Source organism: Vicia villosa, linkage group LG5 (genome assembly GCF_029867415.1).
Source record: "Vicia villosa cultivar HV-30 ecotype Madison, WI linkage group LG5, Vvil1.0, whole genome shotgun sequence".
In the NCBI taxonomy this organism is placed as follows: Eukaryota; Viridiplantae; Streptophyta; class Magnoliopsida; order Fabales; family Fabaceae; genus Vicia; species Vicia villosa.
Genome location: NC_081184.1, coordinates 154,553,786 through 154,575,804, shown reverse-complemented (window position 1 = coordinate 154,575,804; position 22,019 = coordinate 154,553,786). Strand labels below are relative to the sequence as shown.

General features: G+C 34.0%; 1 protein-coding gene, 1 long non-coding RNA gene, 1 other non-coding gene and 1 pseudogene across 3 annotated transcripts; 1 reads left to right on the top strand and 3 right to left on the bottom strand.

Moving 5' to 3' along the window:
- Positions 1-1,086: 1,086 nt before the first annotated feature.
- LOC131608524 (U1 spliceosomal RNA) lies at positions 1,087-1,247 on the bottom strand. The gene has a single exon (XR_009285777.1). It is a non-coding gene; the product is annotated as a U1 spliceosomal RNA (small nuclear RNA).
- Positions 1,248-2,636: 1,389 nt separating this feature from the next.
- On the bottom strand, positions 2,637-2,820 carry LOC131608294 (U2 spliceosomal RNA; annotated as a pseudogene).
- On the top strand, positions 2,684-4,158 carry LOC131603325 (uncharacterized). Its single transcript, XR_009284299.1, has 4 exons — positions 2,684-2,816; positions 2,908-2,944; positions 3,298-3,615; positions 4,026-4,158. It is a non-coding gene; the product is annotated as an uncharacterized LOC131603325 (long non-coding RNA).
- LOC131603322 (beta-amyrin 28-monooxygenase-like) lies at positions 3,836-6,346 on the bottom strand. Its single transcript, XM_058875619.1, has 4 exons — positions 5,745-6,346; positions 4,869-5,324; positions 4,515-4,702; positions 3,836-4,281 (listed from the first exon to the last, which is right to left on the bottom strand). The coding sequence occupies exons 1-4, from the start codon at positions 6,235-6,237 to the stop codon at positions 3,976-3,978; spliced, it is 1,443 nt and encodes a 480-aa protein (XP_058731602.1). The 5' UTR covers positions 6,238-6,346; the 3' UTR covers positions 3,836-3,975.
- Between the last annotated feature and the right edge of the window lie 15,673 nt (positions 6,347-22,019).

Sequence of the window (22,019 nt, the reverse complement as noted above, 5' to 3'; positions counted from 1 at the left end):
ATCCGTTAACAATCCACTAAATTTTCTTTTGAAAAATCCAATCCAATCCATCCACTAAGAGATATAATCCATCCAATCCATCCATTAAGGTATTTCTAATGGATGGATATCCATCCATCCATAAAATTAACTTAAATTCTTTTTTTTTATTAATTTTACAAAAACAATTTTTTTATGAAACTTTTTAAAAGAATTTTAATTATAAATATTTGTCTCTATAGTAACTCTAATCAACTAACGTTTTGATTAACTTTACTTTTTTTTATTATTAACTTTCTAATTCTAAGAAAATTAAAATTCATTGTGTCGCAATTAAACTATTTTAACATGAATGTTAAATTAAATAAATTCAATGCGTACCAATTAAGCAATTTTAGCGTTAATATTAAATTAAATATAGACAAAGTATCTGAGCATCATTAATTTTTTTCAAGGAGATACTGTACATATTGTATCATTAATCCTGCATCATCAATTTTAACGTTAATACTAACGTTAATATTCATACTTTTTTACAATATGATACAGGAAAGAAAATTTATGGGTGTGAATATTATGAGAAACAAAAATGTTAAAAAATTGTTTAATTTTAAATTTTTCATGTTTTTTAATAAAAAAGTAATTTATTAAGTAATAAACTAAAATCCATTGGATTTATAAAATGAGATGGATGGATTGAATCCATCCATGTAGTTTGATGGATGGATTGGACCAATCCATTAAATTTGTTTTTTGGTTAATGGATGGATTGGATGGATAAATTATTGGATGGATTGGATGGATATTCTCTTAATGGATTTTATTGCCACCCCTACTTTCTTGCTGATCTGTTATTCTTTTCAATACATCATGCAAGCTACACATTTAGAATGTTCACACACTTTCTTGCTGATCTGTTATTCTTTTCAATACAGGATCATGTCATCCTATGTACTTACCAAATAAATAAACCTTATTGAAAATACTCCAAAGTCTATAGTATACTGACTAGTAAGAAGAGTTCACAAAAATTTGATGTAGGTTCCATAGCAACAAATTATGTGAGGATCAAGAAATTCTTTGAAGAAAAATTTGATATTCGAATAGGAGGGGGCCGCGCGAACGCAGGCCCCCACAGCAACAAATTATGATGTAGGTTCCACCACTTGGATAGACCTTAGGATAGCACCCCTCCTAAGTGCAATGGAGGTCACTTTCCTAGGCCATGGTCCTTCATGATCAACCATTGACCCCATCCAGGTAAGTATTTTGATATGAAGGTATTCATGTCCTTTTGTACTCTTGCTTATCTCAATACATCTCACATTCTTTCGATGTGGGACTCAACTACTAGTAGGCAATGTATTTCCCACCCTCTTTACTGCTGCTTTTTATTTTTTCACTTCAAAGTGACCAACTTCAAGCATGATGGGTTCACTTTGACTTTTATTATTGAATTGGATATTTCCTTGTTACTTTTACTTGAATTGAGAACTGGTATTTGCACATCAAATTTAAGAAAAACATCTGGATGACTTTTAACTTTCCTATTGATGTGTTTAATACGGAGATCTTTCACCAGACAACAGGATAAATACTAACTACCCTATTCTACACCACTGAATCATCAAAATACTATATAGACATTAACTCCGAACTTGGGCTGAAGTTGGTTTTTTGTTGTGTAACATGCAGTCATATGGTGCACATGATTTCACGAAAGCAACTACACTTACAAATTAGTCAATAACTTTATCAAAGAAAGTGATTAATTTAGAGTGTGGTCTTAGTACTTCGAAGGCAGAAAAGTAGGATTCAGCTTTGCTTTCTACTTTTAAGTAATTAGCTTATATAAAATTCTAAGTATTGTTATAACATTCTCTCTCCTTTACATCTCCATTGGAAATGGTTCATTTAGACTTAAGACTGAGTAGTCACGTCAACTATTATGTTGAATGTATTTTATATACCGTTCATGAACTTGGAGAATTTGTGATGTTCAAGTATTTAATAAGAAATAACCGTTTGTGTGGGCTAATGAAAGCATACTGTTTGAGGTGACTAAGGAATTGATTGGTTTAGCAGTATGATTGCATTGCATATTGATTGAATGATAATTTATGGGATTAGTATTGGTCATGTTAGTTTTTTGTAGGTCTTTGATTTATTTGTAATGTGATAGAGTGATGGTTGTGATAGAGGGAGATTGTCTGGTTCACATACATTTTCTGCTCAAAGTGATTTTTTTCATGCAAAGTGGCCCTCATTTTCTGCAACAACAAAATAAAATAGGTAATAACTCTTATCCTCTCTTTTTGTCGTTTAAATCTCAGCCAAATTTTGTTACCTAATAATTTTGAAATATATCATTTGTTAGAACAAGACTGAATCTAGAGTTTCCTAAAATGCTAAAAACTAAATCAGAAAAAGGGATATGGAGTGAGTGCCAGAGCTGGCTTTTAAGCAAGTTGTTTTGTACCTGAATTCTAAAAGGTATGTAGACACTATCATCAACTCTGCTGTGTCATTTGTGATCAACTGGATTCATTCAAAAAATAAAATTTATTTAATCATTATTTGAACAGTCTGCACTACACAGATAATAGCAGATGTAAAATTTAATAGAAATGAAGATTAAAATTTGAACTAGGTTTGGTGGGGTGTGTGCCAGGCTATTGCAATAGTGCAACGCAAAAGCGACAATTGAGAGGCTACTGTGGTGGACTCTCCCCCTCAAGAAATAAATTTAATATCGTGTGGACCATTGGCCCACATATCAGATATTAAACTGATAAGAACAGATACTACACTTGATCTTAGCCAAAAGGCCGAGAAAGGTATGAGTTGAAATCTATGCTAGCTGTGTGTTTTATATCTGACATCTACTATGATTCTTCCTTCACTAACCGAGGTGGGACTCTTATGCAGCAACTTGGAGCCCTTTCCTTTCATAACAAATCACAACGTAAGTCCAAGATCTCTCTATTGATTCTAAATATTTTATGCAATTCTCGTTATGTCTAGTTCTAGGGGTAAACAATTAAATGGTGAGTCAAACATCCTTAATGCAAAGGACAAGTTGAGGAGTTTTAGATGTTTTGATATTGATGGCTAGGTATTGTAGTAAGCTGCAAGCACAACCAACTCTGTCCAGATATAGATTTTAGGTTCTATTCTATAATGATTCCAATTATCACATCCCTCTTCTTTTCTATCTATAACACAAATTTTCATCATAGTGTATGTAAGAAAAACTATTTTTCTATCATAATTACATCAATAACTCATTCTCGTCACTTCCATTTGCCTACCTGACAGCATCACAGGTACTACGTATAGCAGTTGCAAATGAAGTGTGTAAGTAAAACACCCACGGTCATAGAAGGACAACATTTGGTTATTTGTTTGCTATGAAAGCCATAACACTTTCAGCCTCTGCTTATGGATCTTAAGACAGTGGAGGGAAATACTTCATCTTAAGAGGGAGACTTTAATACAATAACTTGGAGTCTACAAGTGTTCCTGTCAGCACAACTATGATGTAGCTTGCTCTTATGTAAAAGTAATTAAAAACCAAGAGGGAGACTGTCTAGTTCACATACATTTTCTGCTCAAAAGGATTTCATCCACGCAAAGGTAAGTGAATCTCACTTTCTACATATTGCCTGCAACATCAAAATTACACCCAAACATTTATACTATAAGCCTTTTAAATAAGTTGTTTATCGAAACGAAGTCTTATTTGATTTATATTGAGCTTACAATTGTGGATTTTTATATTGCATTAAAATTCTGGCGATGATGAATCACCGCATTGAATATGTATGACTCTAGTACTTTGAGACCAATGATATCATTTCATGCTCAAAACAGGTAATTGGATGCTTCTATGGTTGTAGAATTTGGTTATACATCAAAAATATGAAATAACATTCAAACCTTACAGTTTAATACTATAAGATGAAATCTTCATAAATAAAGCTTCTTATCAATACATTATGATGTGTAATGGGAAGGATGAAGTTGAATTGGAAGTCCCTTTTCAGGTTCTAGCATTGGATCATACTTGAAATTCTCATCAGGATTAACTAAATCCCACTTGAAACGTTTCACAATATTATGCATAAACACAAGTATCTCTAGCCGAGCAAACTCTTGTCCCAGACACATTCTAGGTCCTCCTCCAAATGGAACATATGAATAAGGTATTGGTCCTTCTCCTTCAAATCTTGATGCATCAAATTTTTCAGGATTTATAAACAGTGTTGGATCCATGTGTGTTGTATGAGTGTTCCAATGCAACTGTCAAAAACACCACACACACATGCTTTATCATTAATACACTTGTTTTATATGAGGCACTGACACGTCAACACCAGTAAAAAATTTAAAAAATAAATATATTGAATGTAATTACAAGTGTTGGTGTTGTGTCGGTGTCTGACACTGACACTAACACGGATGCACCTTTTTTTGTGTCGGTGCTACATAGTTTGTTTTACTAGGATCTTAATAATGATGCATGATTAACATACCTTCCAATCAATAGGGATGTTATAATCAGCATAGGTCAAATCCTTCATAGCATTTCTATAAGCGCCGCCGACGGGTGGCGACAGCCTCAAAACTTCAGATGCAACATTCCAAGAGTATTTCATTTTTTGAACATCCTCCCATTGTAATAACTCTCCTTCCTCTTTCCCTTGGCTAATTTCAAGTTGTTCTGTCATTAGAAGAAAAAAAACAATTTCTACATTTATCCTAATGAAAATTTTATTAAAAGTTCTCGTGTTCCAACATCCAGTCTGTTGCATTGTACAAAAGATCAGTGCAACAGACTTAAAAGTCGGAACATCGTGAAATGAGTATTCGAATGTTTCAGTGAGAACCTTTCAACACTTGTTCATAAACTTCAGGCAAATTTCCAAGATACTTCATGATCAATGAAATTACTGATCTGGAAGTGTCATGGCCGGCGAAAAGAAGTAGTAACATGTTATCAAGAATCTCCACTTCACTCATAAACCTTCCACTCGTGTCAGGTGTAACAAGTAAGTGTGATAGAAGGTCTTGTGTAGGTGAAGCTTTCTTTTCTTCCAAATCCACTTTCCTTTTCTTCATAATCAATTTAATTTCTTTCTTTATTTCATCTGCAGCTTTCATTGCCGTATGAAACCTTGTTCCAGGAAAATTGATGGCGAAGCTGATGACCCCTTTGAGAAATTCTTCAAAATATGATGAAAGGTATGATAGTTGGATAGGATCTTCCATGCTTAAGAATAAGCAACAAGCCAATTGAAATGTGTATAGCTGTATTATTGGATAGACAACAACCTGCTCCTTTCCTTCAAAAAGTGAAAACTAACAAGTATTTAACTTTTGATCACTACAAAATTATTTTAAAAAGTAAAAAACTGCAAAAAAAATAAAATAAAATCCGATAGAACCAACCACGGTTCAACCAGACTAAAGTATAATCAGAATCAAATCAACCGGCAAACTAGCTAGTTCATAGTTCAACTGATTGAGACGAACATTAAAACATGTGGCTAATCATATACACCAATTCTCTTAAATGGAAGTAACATCTTACCTATGAATCACATAGACGGATATTGGAAAATAAATAAATTAAACTTAATCATAAGGGTCAATGTTGTGTCATTGTTGATGTGGACACTAACATGCATTTTTTCAGAGGTGTCGGTATTACATAGCATCTTACCTGATACTCATAAGCCTATATTGGTGACAAAATTTGTTACCTTTCCAATGTGTGTTGATATGATGCTGAGCAATCCTATCCATTTTTGGTAGGAAATTTCTGAGTGTCTCTGGATTAAGAAAACTCATAAGCAACCTTCTAGTTATCTTTGCTTCATCACCAACTTTAGTAACGAGAGACAACCTTAACAGCTTCCTAACTGAACTAGGCCACCACACTTGAACATTCTTGTTTTCATTGCTAAATAAGTATTTGTTCCCAGCTGTTCCACAAAACACTGCAATATTCTCTCCAAACATTGATGTCTTGAAAACCCTTGAGTCATATTTCTTCATTCTCTCTTGTATGAACCTTATTTGTTTCCCCTCAAGATTTGCTTTGAAAAACTCTAAAGTTTCTCCAATGATAGGTAATCCTAAGGTCCCCTTAGGAAGATTCAGGTTTCTGAGTTTGATAATTCTTGTGATGAAATGCAAAAAGATGACAAAAAGTGCCAGAACTGTTGGTAAAACTATGAGCTTAATCATCTCCATAAGCTATGATGAATGATAGACAATTAGAGATTGGTTTTTGAAGATTTAAGTTTCAACTGCAACCACATATTCAAACATACTCATTATGTATCTAATCTTTGATGTTGTCACTATCAAAGACAAATTTGATGATAGTGATATAGATAAGGAATAAAACACAGTGTTTAGAACATAGATAACATTTGTGACATCTAGTTCAAAATAGTGGTTGATGTTTTATTGAGTTTGGTTAGTGGTATTAATCATGATTGTGTTCATTGACATTGTTAACCAAACAGTCTTTTAATCAAGGTAAATGAATGATTTAATGTTGGTTAGTTGCGTTTAAAATTGTGGTTAATTAATGAAGGTATGTGATTAACAAGACACTCTATTTGATGTATCAATTAACCAAATTCAATGTGCTAATAACCACTTAAAAATTATTGAGGAATGTTGAATTTTGAGATCTAGTAATATGGTTTCTCAGTATATGTTTCTTCAGTTAGACTAAAATAGATATGTTTCTTCAAACAAGGTTTATACATGGATATAAATGAACCGACAAATGGTGATAGAACACTAAAATGCTACTATATAGTGGAATGCATATGCACATGCCATGACAATGACATAGACACACCATATAATAAAAAGGAACATACAAAATTTAAAAGTAATATTAGTCTATAAATATTTCAAGAGAAGTTTGTTTCATACTATTATGATTTTTTATTTTATTTTTTTGTTCTATAAATTTTTTTATATTATTTCATAAAGAAAAGTAGTTTTTTGAATTTTTTTTATAATATTAATAATGAAATATTTTAATTAACAAATGATAAAAATTAGGGTTAAATAAGTTTTTGGCCCTATAAATATTCCAATTTTCATTTTTAGTCCCTCCCTGCCTTTAGGCAACGGTTTTTACAAGAAAACCGTTGCCAAAACCAGCTAAAACCGTTGCCTAAAGGCAGGGAGGGACTAAAAATGAAACTGCAATATTTATAGGGACCAAAAACTTATTTAACCCTAAAAATTAAAATGGTAAAACATGTGAGTATATCACGAATTTTTGTTTTTTTTTCAATCTCGCAACTAGATTAGTTGTAATCATGTGACCACTAGATTAATTGTAAGCATGTGTTAATTTATACTATAGAAAAAATAAATATTTTATATTTGAAGATATTCAAATTATGGTACCTTCAAAATACTGTTACTGAAACAATGTGTTAAGAAATTTAAAATTTTATCGGAGTTGATATAATAACATGAAAAAATGTGAACTAGTCAAAAAAATTATAAAACCTTATGAATATTTAGGGTAGACTAACCCAAGTAATCTTGTTAAACTTTTTTTAAACTGTTAGAATCCAAAATGTGGATAGCTTGGTAATTACTTTTGTGATATTTCGATAACTCTTTTTTTTTTTACTTTTGATTCAATTATGTTTATAGTCGTGTAAAAGAATAAAACCGAGTTTTAGTAGTAAATATGTAATTTACTAGTTTTTCTTATATGTTTTGAAGGTATTTTGCATTTTGGGAAAGCTTTGGATGATAATTGTGAAAGATGTCACTTTGGAGCAAGTTTGGAGGCATTTTGAAGAAGTGTTGTTCAGCAAGCTCCGCTGAGCGGCTTCTAGCGCGCTTTCCAGAGGCAACTGGGAATTTTTGTTCAATAAGGTCCGCTAAGCGGCCTTCCAGCGGGCTTTCCAGAGGTGAATCGTGTTTTCAGTTCCACTTAGTGGCCTCATTCCGCTTAGCGGACCCTTCGTGGCAGAAGATATTTTCTCTAGTCCGCTTAGCGGCCCTCTATGCGCTAAGCAAGATTACTTTTTGAAGGATACTACTTTTAGGCACTTGGAAATTGTTGTGAATTCAATGCCAAGAACAAAGTATAAAACAAGGAAGAATAAAGGACAAGGAAGAAGAGGAACACAAGAATTGGTTATAACTGCTATTCTTTCTCTTTCTCTTAAAACAAGATTACAAGAATAACAAATAACCTCTCTCACCCTAAATTAGGATTTGCAGCTTAGCAATGATGAGAGACTAGTATGTTATTTATAATAAACCTAACATACTAACTAATGGGCTTTTTCCACAAGGCCCATTACACAAGCCAACTTAATAAACAAGCTAACTTAACAAATTAGGGTTTAAACACTAAAACCTAATTTAACATGCTAACAACCCTAGCATCTTCGACACAAGCATGTGAACAACCTTCGACTTCATGCTTAACCCTGTCGAACCAAGAAGCTACCCTTCGGCTATACTAGAGTTCGATCCAATATCTCACAAATCTCCACCTTGGATCTAACTCTACAACATCAAGGGAACAAACTAGCTTTCTTCATGCAACTTTATCAACTGCATACAGTGGAAAAACTTGCAACTCGGCAATGTCTTGGTGATCATATCAGCAGCATTGTCTTCAGTCGAAACCTTCAGCACTTGGACTTCTCCACGCTCGATTACTCCTCTGACGAAATGCAGCGTCACATCAATGTGCTTAGTTCGCTCATGATAGGCTGAATTCTTCGACAGGTGTTTGCACTTTGACTATCACATTTAACAGTGATACCTTGACCTTGAAGTTTCAGCTCCTTTGCAAAACCTTCAAGCCACAATGCTTCTTTCACAGCTTCAGTGAGAGCAATATACTCCGCTTCAGTGGTTGATAGAGCAACAACCTTCTGAAGAGTTGCTTTCCAACTAATTGCTGTGCCAAACATAGTGAAAACATATCCAGAAATAGACTTTCTAGAATCCATACAACCTGCATAATCAGAGTCGACATATCCTTCAATAGCTGCTTTACTATCTTCACCCAAGGCTCCACCATAAATTAAGACTCTGTTCAGAGATCCATTTATGTACCTTAAAATCCACTTCAATGCTTGCCAATGAGCCTTTCCAGGATTCGCCATGTACCTACTTACAAGACTTACTGCGTATGCTATGTCGGGTCTAGTACAGACCATAGCATACATCAAAGAACCGACTATATTACCATATGGGATGCTATTCATATAGGCTCTTTCAACATCAGTACTGGGACACTGATCAATACTCAACTTGAATTGAGGGTTTGTTGGAGTCACAACTGGCTTCGAATTCGACATACCAAACTTTTTGAGAATCTTTCGTAGATATGCCTCTTGAGATAAGCATAACTTCGACTTCTTTCTATCTCTTTGAATGTCAATTCCAAGAATCCTGGAAGCAGCTCCCAGATCCTTCATATCGAACTCCTTATTGAGTTCAGCCTTCACCCTCGTCACATCTTTAACATTGTTGCTTGTTATGAGAATATCATCCACATAAAGCAACAAAATAACAAATGAATTACCAGGTCGAAATTTGAAGTAAACGCAGTGGTCGAACTGACTTCTAATGAAACTTATGCGTGCCATGAACTTGTCGAATCTCCTATTCCACTGTCGAGGAGATTGTTTCAGCCCATACAAAGATCTTTTTAACTTGCACACATAATCTTCCTTCCCCTTTTCGACATACCCTTCAGGTTGCCTCATCAGGATCGTTTCATCTAGATCACCATACAAGAACGCAGTCTTCACATCCATCTGTTCCAGTTCAAGATCGAACTGTGCCACCATGGCAAGCAACATTCGAATGGACCTATGCTTCACAACAGGAGAAAACACATCATTGAAGTCGACACCTTCTTTCTGAGTGAAACCCCTTGCAACTAACCTTGCCTTGTATCTTTTCGACGTCACTCCTTCAATTCCTTCCTTAACTTTGAAAATCCATTTACAGCTGACTAACCTTGCCCCAGCAGGTTTCTTGATCAGTTCCCAAGTATGATTATCATGAAGAGATTTCATCTCATCATCCATGGACTTCAGCCATTCAGTCTTATTTCAACTCCTCATAACTTCCTTATAGTCTCTAGGTTCTTCGTCTAGAACCTCACTTGCAGAGATTAAGGCATAAGCTATAAGATCTGCATATCCAAGTTTCTGAGGTGGCTTGATGACTCTTCTCGACCTATCTCTTGACAATAGGTAGTCATTGTCAGTTTCCTCAACTTCAGCATCTTCTGCTTCTTCTTCGACTTCATCTGGGATATGCAATTCAGCATCAACATACTCCACCTCAACAGGAATCTCTACCTGTTCCAGCTCTTCGTCAGATGTTTCTGTACTTCGACCAACATCATCAGTTTTCTTAAAAGCCATTTCAGCTTCATTGAAAACTACATCTCGACTGGTGATACACCTCCTGTGACCTGGCTCTAGGCACCATAGCCTATAAGCTTTGACTCCTTCAGGGTATCCCATGAACATGCATTTCAGAGCTCTAGGTTCGACCTTGTCTTGCCTAATGTGAGCATAGGCTACGCAGCCAAATACTCTCAGTTTGTCGAGATCTGGTGGATGTCCCGACCAAACTTCTTCAGGTGTCTTCATATCTAACGCTGTCGAAGGACATCTGTTTATCAGATATGTTGCTGTCGAAACAGCCTCAGCCCAGAACACATTCTTTAACCCCGCACTAGTCAACATGCATCTGACTCTCTCCAAAATAGTTCGATTAAATCTTTCAGCCAAACCATTTTGCTGTGGAGTACCTGCAGTAGTTCTGTGTCTTGCAATGCCAGAGGCAGCACAAAAACTGTCGAATGCCTCATTGCAAAATTCAAGACCATTGTCGGTTCTCAACCTCTTGACCTTCCTGCCAGTCTGATTTTCAACCAGAGTCTTCCAACTTTTGAAATTCTCAAAAGTTTCATCCTTAGTCTTCTGGATGAATACCCATAATTTTCTGGAATAATCATCTACTATGGATAGAAAATACCTTGCTCCTGAATGTGATGCACACCTTGCAGGCCCCCAAAGATCAGCATGGATGTAATCAAGGGATCCATGTGTTCTTTGTTTGCCTTTGTTGAACTTCACTCTGCAAGATTTTCCAAGTACACAGGGTTCACAAAACTTCATCTTTTCGACTTTGTCTCCACCAAGCAGATTTTGTTTCCCTAATTCGACCAGACCCCTTTCACTGACATGGCCCAATCTCATGTGCCAGATTTCTGTCTTCGACAAAGGTTTCGTGGATACAACATTTGTCGAACCACTTACAACTTCAGCCTCAAGGGTATACAAGCCTTGTTTCTTCACGCCTCTCAAGACTTCCTTCGACCCCTTCATGACTCTTAGGATACTTTTCTCTCCTTGGAAAACATATCCTTTCTTGTCGAATTCACCAAGAGAAAGCAGATTTCTCTTCAAATCAGGAACATACCTGACTTCAGTCAACAACCTTATTGACTCATCATGGAGCTTGAATCTCAGAGATCCAACACCTGCAATCTTGCAAGCCTTGTTGTTTCCCAGCAATACTGATCCACCATCTTGATCACATAATTCCTCGAACAAGTCTTTGTTTGGAGTCATGTGCCAAGTGCAACCTGAATCCATAATCCACTCTCTTCTCGAGTCACTGCTTGAAACCACAAGAACATCAGATGATTCGAAATCATCTTGGACAATGGCTGCATTGCCATTATCCTTACCTCCATGATCTTTCAGGCGTTCAAGGCACACCTTTCTTGTGTGACCCTCCTTCTTACAATGATAGCATCGAATGCCAGATGCTTCGCCACTGTAAGACTTCGACTGGCTTTTGCCCTTCTTGTCGAACTTACCATTCTTTCGCAAGAATTTTTCTTTAACGGCCAAACCTTCACCAACAGTCGAAGGTTTATGCTCCTTTCGTTTGTTCAGGTCCTTTGAATATAGGGCTGATTGAACTTCTTCAAAGGTCAGGGACTCCCTTCCATACAAGAGAGTTTCTTTGAAGTGAGCATGTGATCGAGGCAAAGCGCACAATAGTAACAACGCTTGATCTTCATCATCAATCTTTACATCGATATTTTCAAGATCAAGAATCAGCTTGTTGAACATATCCAACTTCTCAGCCAACACTTTGTCTTCAACCATCTTGAATGAATACAAAGCCTGCTTCAGGTAGAGTCGATTTACCAGCGATTTGATCATATACAAACTTTCAAGTTTCGCCCATAACCCTGATGCCGTCGTCTCCATTGATACCTGTCGTAGAACCTTATCACCAAGGCTCAACAGAATTGCGCTGTGTGCTTTCTCGATCATAGTTGTCTTCTCCGCTGCCGTTAATGTGGCATTCATGGCTGCCTCTCCCTTCAACGCTTCCAAACAACCCTGCTGAACCAGTAGGGCTTTCATCTTCAAGCGCCACAGACCGAAATTATTCACTCCGGTGAACTTTTCAATCTCATACTTTGTTGAAGGCATCTTCTCCACGCTCACCGCACCAATTTGTTGTGAATTCAATGCCAAGAACAAAGTATAAAACAAGGAAGAATAAAGGACAAGGAAGAAGAGGAACACAAGAATTGGTTATAACTGCTATTCTTTCTCTTTCTCTTAAAACAAGATTACAAGTTTACAAGAATAACAAATAACCTCTCTCACCCTAAATTAGGATTTGCAGCTTAGCAATGATGAGAGACTAGTATGCTATTTATAATAAACCTAACATACTAACTAATGGTTTTTTCCACAAGGCCCATTACACAAGTCAACTTAATAAACAAGCTAACTTAACAAATTAGGGTTTAAATACTAAAACCTAATTTAACATGCTAACAACCCTAGCATCTTCGACACAAGCATGTGAACAACCTTCGACTTCATGCTTAACCCTGTCGAACCAAGAAGCTACCCTTCGGCTATACTAGAGTTCGATCCAATATCTCACAGAAATATTTTAAGAGTGAATCCTTATCTTTTTCTCATTCCATCTACCAACCACATTCTAGGGCAAGAGAAGAAGAGAAAAACTCATAAATCATTCAAGATTTCTCAAGCATATTTCTTCATCATCTTTGAATTTTTATGCTAGAAAATCTTGTGTTGATGTTTGTTGTTGAAGCTATGGAGAGCTAAACTTCTCATGTGTCAAGATTAAAGGTAGTTAGCTTGTAAAGTATGTATTTAGCTTGATCTTTTGTGTATGAACCTTGTTGATGATTAATATATGGTGAATATCTTTGTTGTTCATGTTTATATGTTGTTTTGATGCACTATTGAGATATATGTTTCAAATCTTGACCTAAAGGATATTCATCTATCAATAAACAAACTCTAGAGATAGATTTGTTAGTTGATAATCACTTGTATCAAGTTTTAAAGATTGTTATGTTGATTGTTGGCATGAGAGATCATCTGACGGTTAATATGATAATATTCACGATATTGCTTTAGAGATAAACGATATCGAGAGGATACATGGTTGTATGAATCATTAATATGTTCATATACATGATCATTAGAGTATATACAAAGCAAGTTAACGAAAACTAATCTTGACACAGTTTTACCAAATCGTTTTCAAACCCTATTTTATTGTTTTAATTTACTTTTCATGCTCTTTACATTTTATGTCACCAAACTTTTACTCGCCCTTAACTCAAAATACACTAAACTGTAGAACGGAGGTAGTATCACATCAATCCCTGAGGAAACGATAAAGAAAATATGTATCCTATATTTTAACATAAACATAATGATTTCATTTATTCATTAATGGTTTAATGATTTCATTTATTCATTAATGGTTTAAATATACTTTTAATCTCCTATTTAGTTAGTTTTAACTTTTTAGTATCACTAGTTTAAAACTCAATTTTTTGGTCCATTTATTTTAAATTTTTTGAAATTTTTTTTTGGTCTTCTTCCACTTTCACAAATGTGGCATTTTCATTTAAGCATAATTTTCCATGTAATATAACTAAATTGTTTAATATTTTTAAAAATATAAATATTAATCATTTGAAACTAAGAGTTAATTTTTTTTAAATAAGAATATTTCTAGGTACAAGTGCAAAGATTAATCATCTAAAATTTATTTAAAATATTACATTTTTAATAACATAAATTTATCTAAACTATTACATGTAAATGTATTATTATACGCACCAAAATATTTTGTTTATCCTGTCACATTAATAGCAATAACTTTTGAATAGTGGAAGAGTTTTGCATAGAACCTTTTGTTTTTTCCACTTTCACGCCGCCGAATAAGCCACCAGATGGAGGTGCATATAAGCCTTGTAGACCGTTATTCTAAGATATTTCCACTGAAGACCGAAAAGCCACTACTGTGAACGAGAGAGATGACCTGATTTAAAATGGGCTTATGAAAGTCTCTGTTGAAGGAGAAAACGATTGCTACTAAAGGTCACAATGGATGAGAATCTTTTCAGAAACTATGCAATCTTTGGAATGAGGCGTTAGTCATTAAACTTCTCGGGAAGAACATTGGCTATCATTTGATGAAGGATAGGTTGAATAAGATGTGGAAACTTATCAGAGGTTTTGAGATCATAGACGTTGACAATAGTTTCTTTACGGTGAAGTGCGAATTACTCGCAAATAGGGAGAAAATTGTGTCAGAAGGCTCTTGGATATTGTTTGAGCATTATTTAGAAGTGCCTCGATGGACTCTAGACTTTGCATATCCTTCCGCTAAAAGTGGAGAAAACTCTGGTTTGAATTCGATTTCCAGAGCTTAACTTATTGTATTACGATGAAAGTGTCTTTCTTGGGTTGACAATTGTTATGGGTACTTCTGTTAAGGCATATACTAATACCTTGAATTTAAAGAGAGGAAAGTTTGCGAGAATTTGTATGGACATCAATCTTACTTTTACGTTTGTTGGAAAGGTCAATGTTAACGACCATTAGTTAAACGTGCAATGTGAAGGTATCACATTATTTGCTCCAATTGTGGGTGTTATGGATTTTCCACCAGTGATTGTAAGAAAACACAACATAATTTGATAAAATCGGTCATTCCTACAGTGGAGCAACATGAGGTTCGCCGAAAATTGATGATGTCCAAAAGCAAATAATAACAGAACTGCATCTGAAAGTGGGTGATGATAGCGTCGAAACTGTAGCAAAAGAATCTGGAGAAATAAATGTAGTTCATGGTAATTGACTGAGGGTTAAGAGGAAAATATGCAACAAAGTAGTCAATTATTGTCCAGGGAATCCAGAACTTACCTGCTTTTGTTTTGTGAGAATCCATAACTTTTCACCCTTTGTTACGTGAGAATCCGTAACTTCCCTTCACTCATTTTGTGAGAATCCATAATCTACAATTTGTCATGTGAGAACCATGTGACTTACCTTTTTGTTCTACGAGAATCCAAAACTTTTTTTAACTTTGGTTATGTGAGAATCTGTAACTTAGCTTTTCGTTATGTGAGAAGCCAATACCTATCATTTGTCCACAAGGATTACCGAATGCACTTGGTTCGTTCTGTGAGAATCCATAATTCATCAAGTTGTCATGAGGATTTCCAAAACTTATCATTTGTTCTGTGAGAAGCCAAAACCTTTCCTTTTGTTACACAAATTGTTGAATATCACTTGGTTTGTTCCGAGAGAATCCATAGCTCATCATCACTCTTGAAATATCCCCAAGGAAGGTACTCCCAGTCTTTCTATCGTATACATTTTCCAGTGAGTCTTTTCACCTTACCTCATTTGATATCCAGTGGACTTCCTTTACCTACCATCTCATATAATCCCCATAGAGTTTGTTTCCTATTTCAAATCCCCAGCAAAGTAAATTCCCATAAATGCATTCAAACTCATTGCATTGCATTTCATTCCATTTGCATCTGAGTGACAAAATTTGAGTCTGTTGTATTCATATATCTACCACCTAGATAATACGAGTATTTGACATACCTCTTATTATTCGGTTAAAGATACTTAAATATGGGCATCTGTCATACCCTAAAGTTTTCCCTTAAGTTTCATTTCCCAATTGCACTTAAAATCATCTGCATATCACGACCATTTCATTTGGTCATGGAGTCCTTTATCATTCATTCTTCAAAAGTGCATGTTAGAGGTCAAAGGAAGTGAAAGTCAACACATGATTTGATATTTTTATCATACATTTATCATCTTAAGACTTGAAGACATGTTTGTTTGCAAAAGGAGGACAACATGTTGTTTAAGCATTATCCTTTTCATGCATTCATGGTTTTTACCATTTCAAGATATTTTCTTAAGTTTTGCTCATTTATCTTATTTTCAAACCTAAAGCATATGATCCAAATATGGTATGTTACTTTTACTTTCAGATTAAGGGTCAAGTTTAGTACTTATTGCAAAAGGAACTAAATTGATGATGCATTCAAATATATATCCAAGTGTTGTTTCAAACTACTATTTTATATCATGGATGGAAAAGAAGGGGTTCAAGTGATCAAATTATACACAAATAATGCAAGTTCATATAGCATATTCCAAAGTACTTCATACAAGACCATAAAATATAAAAATTCAAGTTATATAAAAATTCAAGTTAGAAGTACAAGTAAAGTCTGATTATTCTTCATTCAAATGGAAGCTAATAAGCATGATTACAAAAGGTTGAGCAACAAGTGCATAAAAGACCTAAGTCTACACTACAAGTAACCTAAACTAAAACTAGGTAATTTAGTATGCCTCAGATTTATTGATTCGTGAGAGACGATCATAATTCAATATAACTATTGATTCGTTTGATTATCTGTTTTGATCCAAATTTATATTTTTATACCAATTAAAGTGCTGAGTATATACCCCTCGATGAGCATAATCAATTTTATATGCATTGTGTTTTTCGCTCACCAAACAACTTTTAAACTCTAATAACTTTTGAAATAAACAAATTTTTCGAATCAGTCTTTTCTAAAAGAGGTCTATTCACCCCCTCTACATCGTTGCATTATCATATTTTTTCTGATAAAGTTTAACATGAACAATTTAAAACCTGTGAGTACCTCACTTGCTAGTCATTTCAAATTGAATTTTGAACAATATGTTACAAGTGTAGAAGACAAAGAAGTTAAGAAGAAGGTTCCTTATGCATCCTCTATTTTTATAGTTTGATGTATGTTATGGCATGTACAAGGCCAAATATTTCTCATGTCGATGGTGTAGTTAGCCAATTTATCTATAATCTTGGTAAAGATCATTGGCAAACAGGAAAGTGAATTCTCAAATATCTTAGAGGTACTTTTAGAATGTGCTTATGTTTTGGAGATAGTGGTCCCATTTTAGATGACCACGCGATGTATATATGATCGATGATATTGATTATAGAAAAATCCACTTCTCGATACATGATGACTTTTGTAGAGAGAGTGATATCTTGACAATCAAGGTTACAAATTTTGTTACTTTATCTACTACTAATGATGAGTATATTACATATACTAAAACATCTAAAGAATTTTTGTGGATAAAGATATTCTTACAGAAGTTGGGGATTGAGTAAGAGAACTCTATGTTGTTCTGTGACAGCCAATTAATGAGCAATTCATTTTTGTAAAAACTTGACATGCCTTATGAGGTCAAAACACATTTAGGTTTGATTCATTGGATACGAGGTGCATTGAAGGCGAAGTCATTTTTACTTGAGAAGATTCATACTAATGATAATGACTCTTATATGACGACAAAAATATTGTCTTTGACAAATTAAAGATGATTGGTCGTAGAAAAAATGTGAAAGTTGTGGATATTTAATAATATTTACTAGTACAATAACAACACAACAAGTCAAGAAAAAAAAAAGCACCTAAAAATATCATTAGAAAAAGTGACGCAGGTAAAGAAGAAGTAGGAAAAATTAATTCTAGGTGAAAGTTAAGTGTATAACAATCTCAATTTTTGTTACAATTTTAATATGTTGTTCATATCGCTTACTATATTTATGTAATTTTAACTGTCTCTTATCATTTTGTAAAAGTGTTGTGTAGTTGTTTGATTTCCTCATTAATAAATGGTGTTATTGTCTAGTATTATTAGTTAAATTTGTGTCTATTATTTTATTTTTTAAGCTCATAAACTAGTCAGAGACCCGTGCTGTCGCCCGGGTGCATTAATCGTGATGTAGTATTTTTTAAACTATACGAAAAATGTGAAATAAAGAAGTTTGACCAAAATGCATATATAAAATGGAAATTAACCATTTAAAAATAAATATGTAACGAATCATCAACATGATAAATCCAATATGTCTAATAACTATAAATGCTTACAAATATTTTATTGATTAAAATAAAACGATATTGTGGTGATAGTGACCCGTAAAAATAGTGTGTTTCCGTTGGGAAATATTGAATTTGCTAATGATAATAGATGGTTTGCTAGATTGTTTCATAAATATTTTCATAGTTAAATTACTTCTTTTGACTATTGTAAACTGGCTTTGTATTTTAGACATGAAATTATTTTTAGACATTACCAAAAAAAATACTACTACAAAATTATCAACAATTAAATTAATCATAAAATAAATGAAATAATAAAAAAGAATGTTATAATATTAGCAATTGTAAATTATGATTGCAGTTTAGAAACAACCACATGGATGGAATACAGGCAATTTGCTAGCATTCAATTAGTAAAGAAATATGATTTCTAATATTGACATGGAATTAAATTTCAATTGATAGTGTAGAGTATATCAAAATATTAAGTGTCATAGTTGATATTTAAGTGGAAAGGTTGATGTGGAGTTGATGAATAAGTGAATGGATTGTGTATTGATAATCATAAATATTCCACATTAGTTTGAATTTGCATTTGATTTTAATTTTTAATAATTTGTATTTCAATAGTCATTATGCACCCTTTCTTACTAAAACATTAATGTTTGATTCTCAATTTTAATATTTCATAGTCATTAAACTTTTTTACACAGTAGCTTAAGCTTTTGCTCTAGTAGTTCATGACATGGCATCAAGGTTCTATGACAAAGTAATCAAAAGTTGATTTTTTGAAAATATCTATTGTATACAAAAGAGAATAGAAAAGCAAAATTATAAACATGTATAAGATTATAAACATGTATAAATTGATTTAAAATTATATAACATGCATAAAAGCATGTATATATAACAAAGTAGATCATTGTTCATCAAACTCGTGGATGTGGTCCTAAAAGGTAGTTGGCCGCCAATTCTTCATTTTTGTTACCAGCAAAGTACACTTCCAATACTATAGCATGGTCGAAACCCATTGCTTCAAGCTGCAACAGAAAAGAAATATCACCATTTGCAGAATTGTGTAAGCTAATTGTATAAATACCATTAATCTTGACAATTTTGGTCAACATGTGTAAGGGAAAACAATCAATAATATACAATAGATTCAGAGCAAATGCCAACAGAGGGAGAAAATTAATACTTGCTGACAGTTACGTAGAAAATCAGAGAGTCAACACCGACAGCACCAGCACTAATATTTGGGAGGCCATGTAACATAGATTTAAGTATACCACCCTAAAGAAAAGTCCTTTTTTAGTTTAAAAAACAACAACTCTTACCTGGGGAAAGAGGTCTATAGGATTATCATTACGCCCGCTTGATGTAACGGGAGCAGACTTGCTGCTTGTGGAGCTGCAGCTGCAGGACTCGCGGGCTGCACAATTGCAGGCACTGAGGATACTATTGGAAAAGTAACATCACAAACTCTTCAATCATAAATCATAAAGTAAAAACAAAATTATGAAAACTATTTATTCAATATTGAAATGAATACCTTTCTAATGGGGACCAAAGCTAAAATTAAAAAAAAATGATCACAAATAGAAATGCTGTCATCCAACCAATTGAAGGCTCCTTAGTACTACCAGGAGTATTCCCTAGTGTAACAACCCTTGCTTGCTTATAAGTCTTCCTATTCAACCCCAATAGGTAAGACCCAAAATCAACTACAATTATTATACAAAGAACAAAGAACTAATATTCAATGATAAGATGATAAGTTGAACTAAAATAAAAACTCTCTGAACATGTATATAAAATTCATTGCATTGAAGAGAACTAATTGTCATACCCCAATTTTTGACCTAAGATACCACCTCATATCATTGCATATGCATCATTTGCATCTCTAACAAATTGCATTAGCTTGTGTTTGCTACTTGTGACTCAGCAGGGTTTAATCAAGAAAACACTCATCAGTACAAGTAACAATCAATTAGGGTTTTGTTCTCCCTTCATCTCAAATGAATCATCTTCATCAACAATTAACATTTGGTCCTAAAAAATCCATCTCAACAAGCTCAAAGGCTCTGAATCGACTGAATTAGGGTTTTGACTGAAGACAGCACACTCCTGACTTTTGCTCAGAATTTGACCTAATGGCTTGGGACATGATATCAAGACCTCAAGTGCATCATTTTGACCTAATCCATTGGCTCATAACATCTCCTACACAAAGATTGATCAGACAAATCCTCAGATCAGGGTTTTGGAACTATCAGGGACTAAAATCAGGGATCACATTTGGGAAACCCTAAAAATCCCCAGGGAGTCAATCAAAGGTTTCAATCATCCTCAAATAATCCCTATGATAACATCCAATGGAAATTACATCTCAATTCAAGACCTACAGTCATCAATTTCATCTGGTCGACAATTAGGGTTTTTGACCTAATTCACTGAACAACTGACTTTTTAATCAGGAAATGATGCTACAACTCAAACCATGGCTCAATATCCTCTAATGCTTCAATATGATCCATTCATACCACTCAATTGGTGAGGATAGCCTGTTTCATTTGAAAACTCCAGAAACGCGATTCGTCTGAAAAAGTCAACTGTACAGAATCACCATTGACTTTTGGGGAATTTTGGTCAACCATGACTTTTGAAGTTTTAAACCATCAATATATGATAGGAGAAGTCATTTGATCAAGAAAAATCAAGAAAATCAATCAAGAATCAAAAAGTCAAAGTTTGACTTTTCATACTTAGAAAAATTTCTAAGTGTTTTTTAATGGTTTTTTCCAAACTTTGGAAGGGAATTTCTCAAAATTTCACCTACAAACTGAAAAAAACTTCCAACATGAAAGTTGTAGATTTTGATCCAATAAACAACTTTGACACATATAATTTTTTTCCATAAGATCAACCATTTAAGAGATATGGAGCTTCAAAGTTGGTATCTTATGAAAATTTCACTTAAAACTTCATTTTCTTCAAAGTTCATGGAACTTTTTCACCCACTTCCTTAAAGATCTTGAAGAAACTTTCAACTAGGGTTTTGAATTATGCAACATGAGCTTTCCAAAATGTCCAAGAGCAAGAAAAAATATGGAGTGTAGCCATGGTTTTGAATTTTGCAATTAGAGGTCATTATGCTTAAAGTTACACACCATTTTCACCAAGTTTCAACACTATATAGTCTATAATCCATACAATGACCTCTTGCAACTCCAAAGGGCAAGATTCTTATCATAAAAGATTGGATAGGAGAGAATATATTGTCACTTGAGATTTCTAACCATGGTTAACATTTTTAACCTAATGCATTTAATGAAAAATATTCTCTTTATCTCTTAAGCCAAAAACCATCATTACAATCTCAACTTGCCAAGGCTTATGATCCAATTTCGTGGCCTATAAATAAGAGATGGAAATCACATCCAAGAGCACACCAAAGCATTGAAAAGCTTGCTTTCTCACTTCTTACCTATTTGCAAGTTCTTTCCATTTTTCAAAGAAGTTAGAACTTCAACTTTCAAATCTTGAAAGTTCTAACTATTGGTGTCATCCAAACATATTCTAAACATCATTTTGAATTTGTTTGGACCATTAAACCATCACCAAACTATCCAAAAGTCAGTTTCATCACAAAAACTCCATAAGTGCACAAATTGAGCCTTAAACCTCCAATTCTCGATCTACTCGTGTATTTACCAAACTA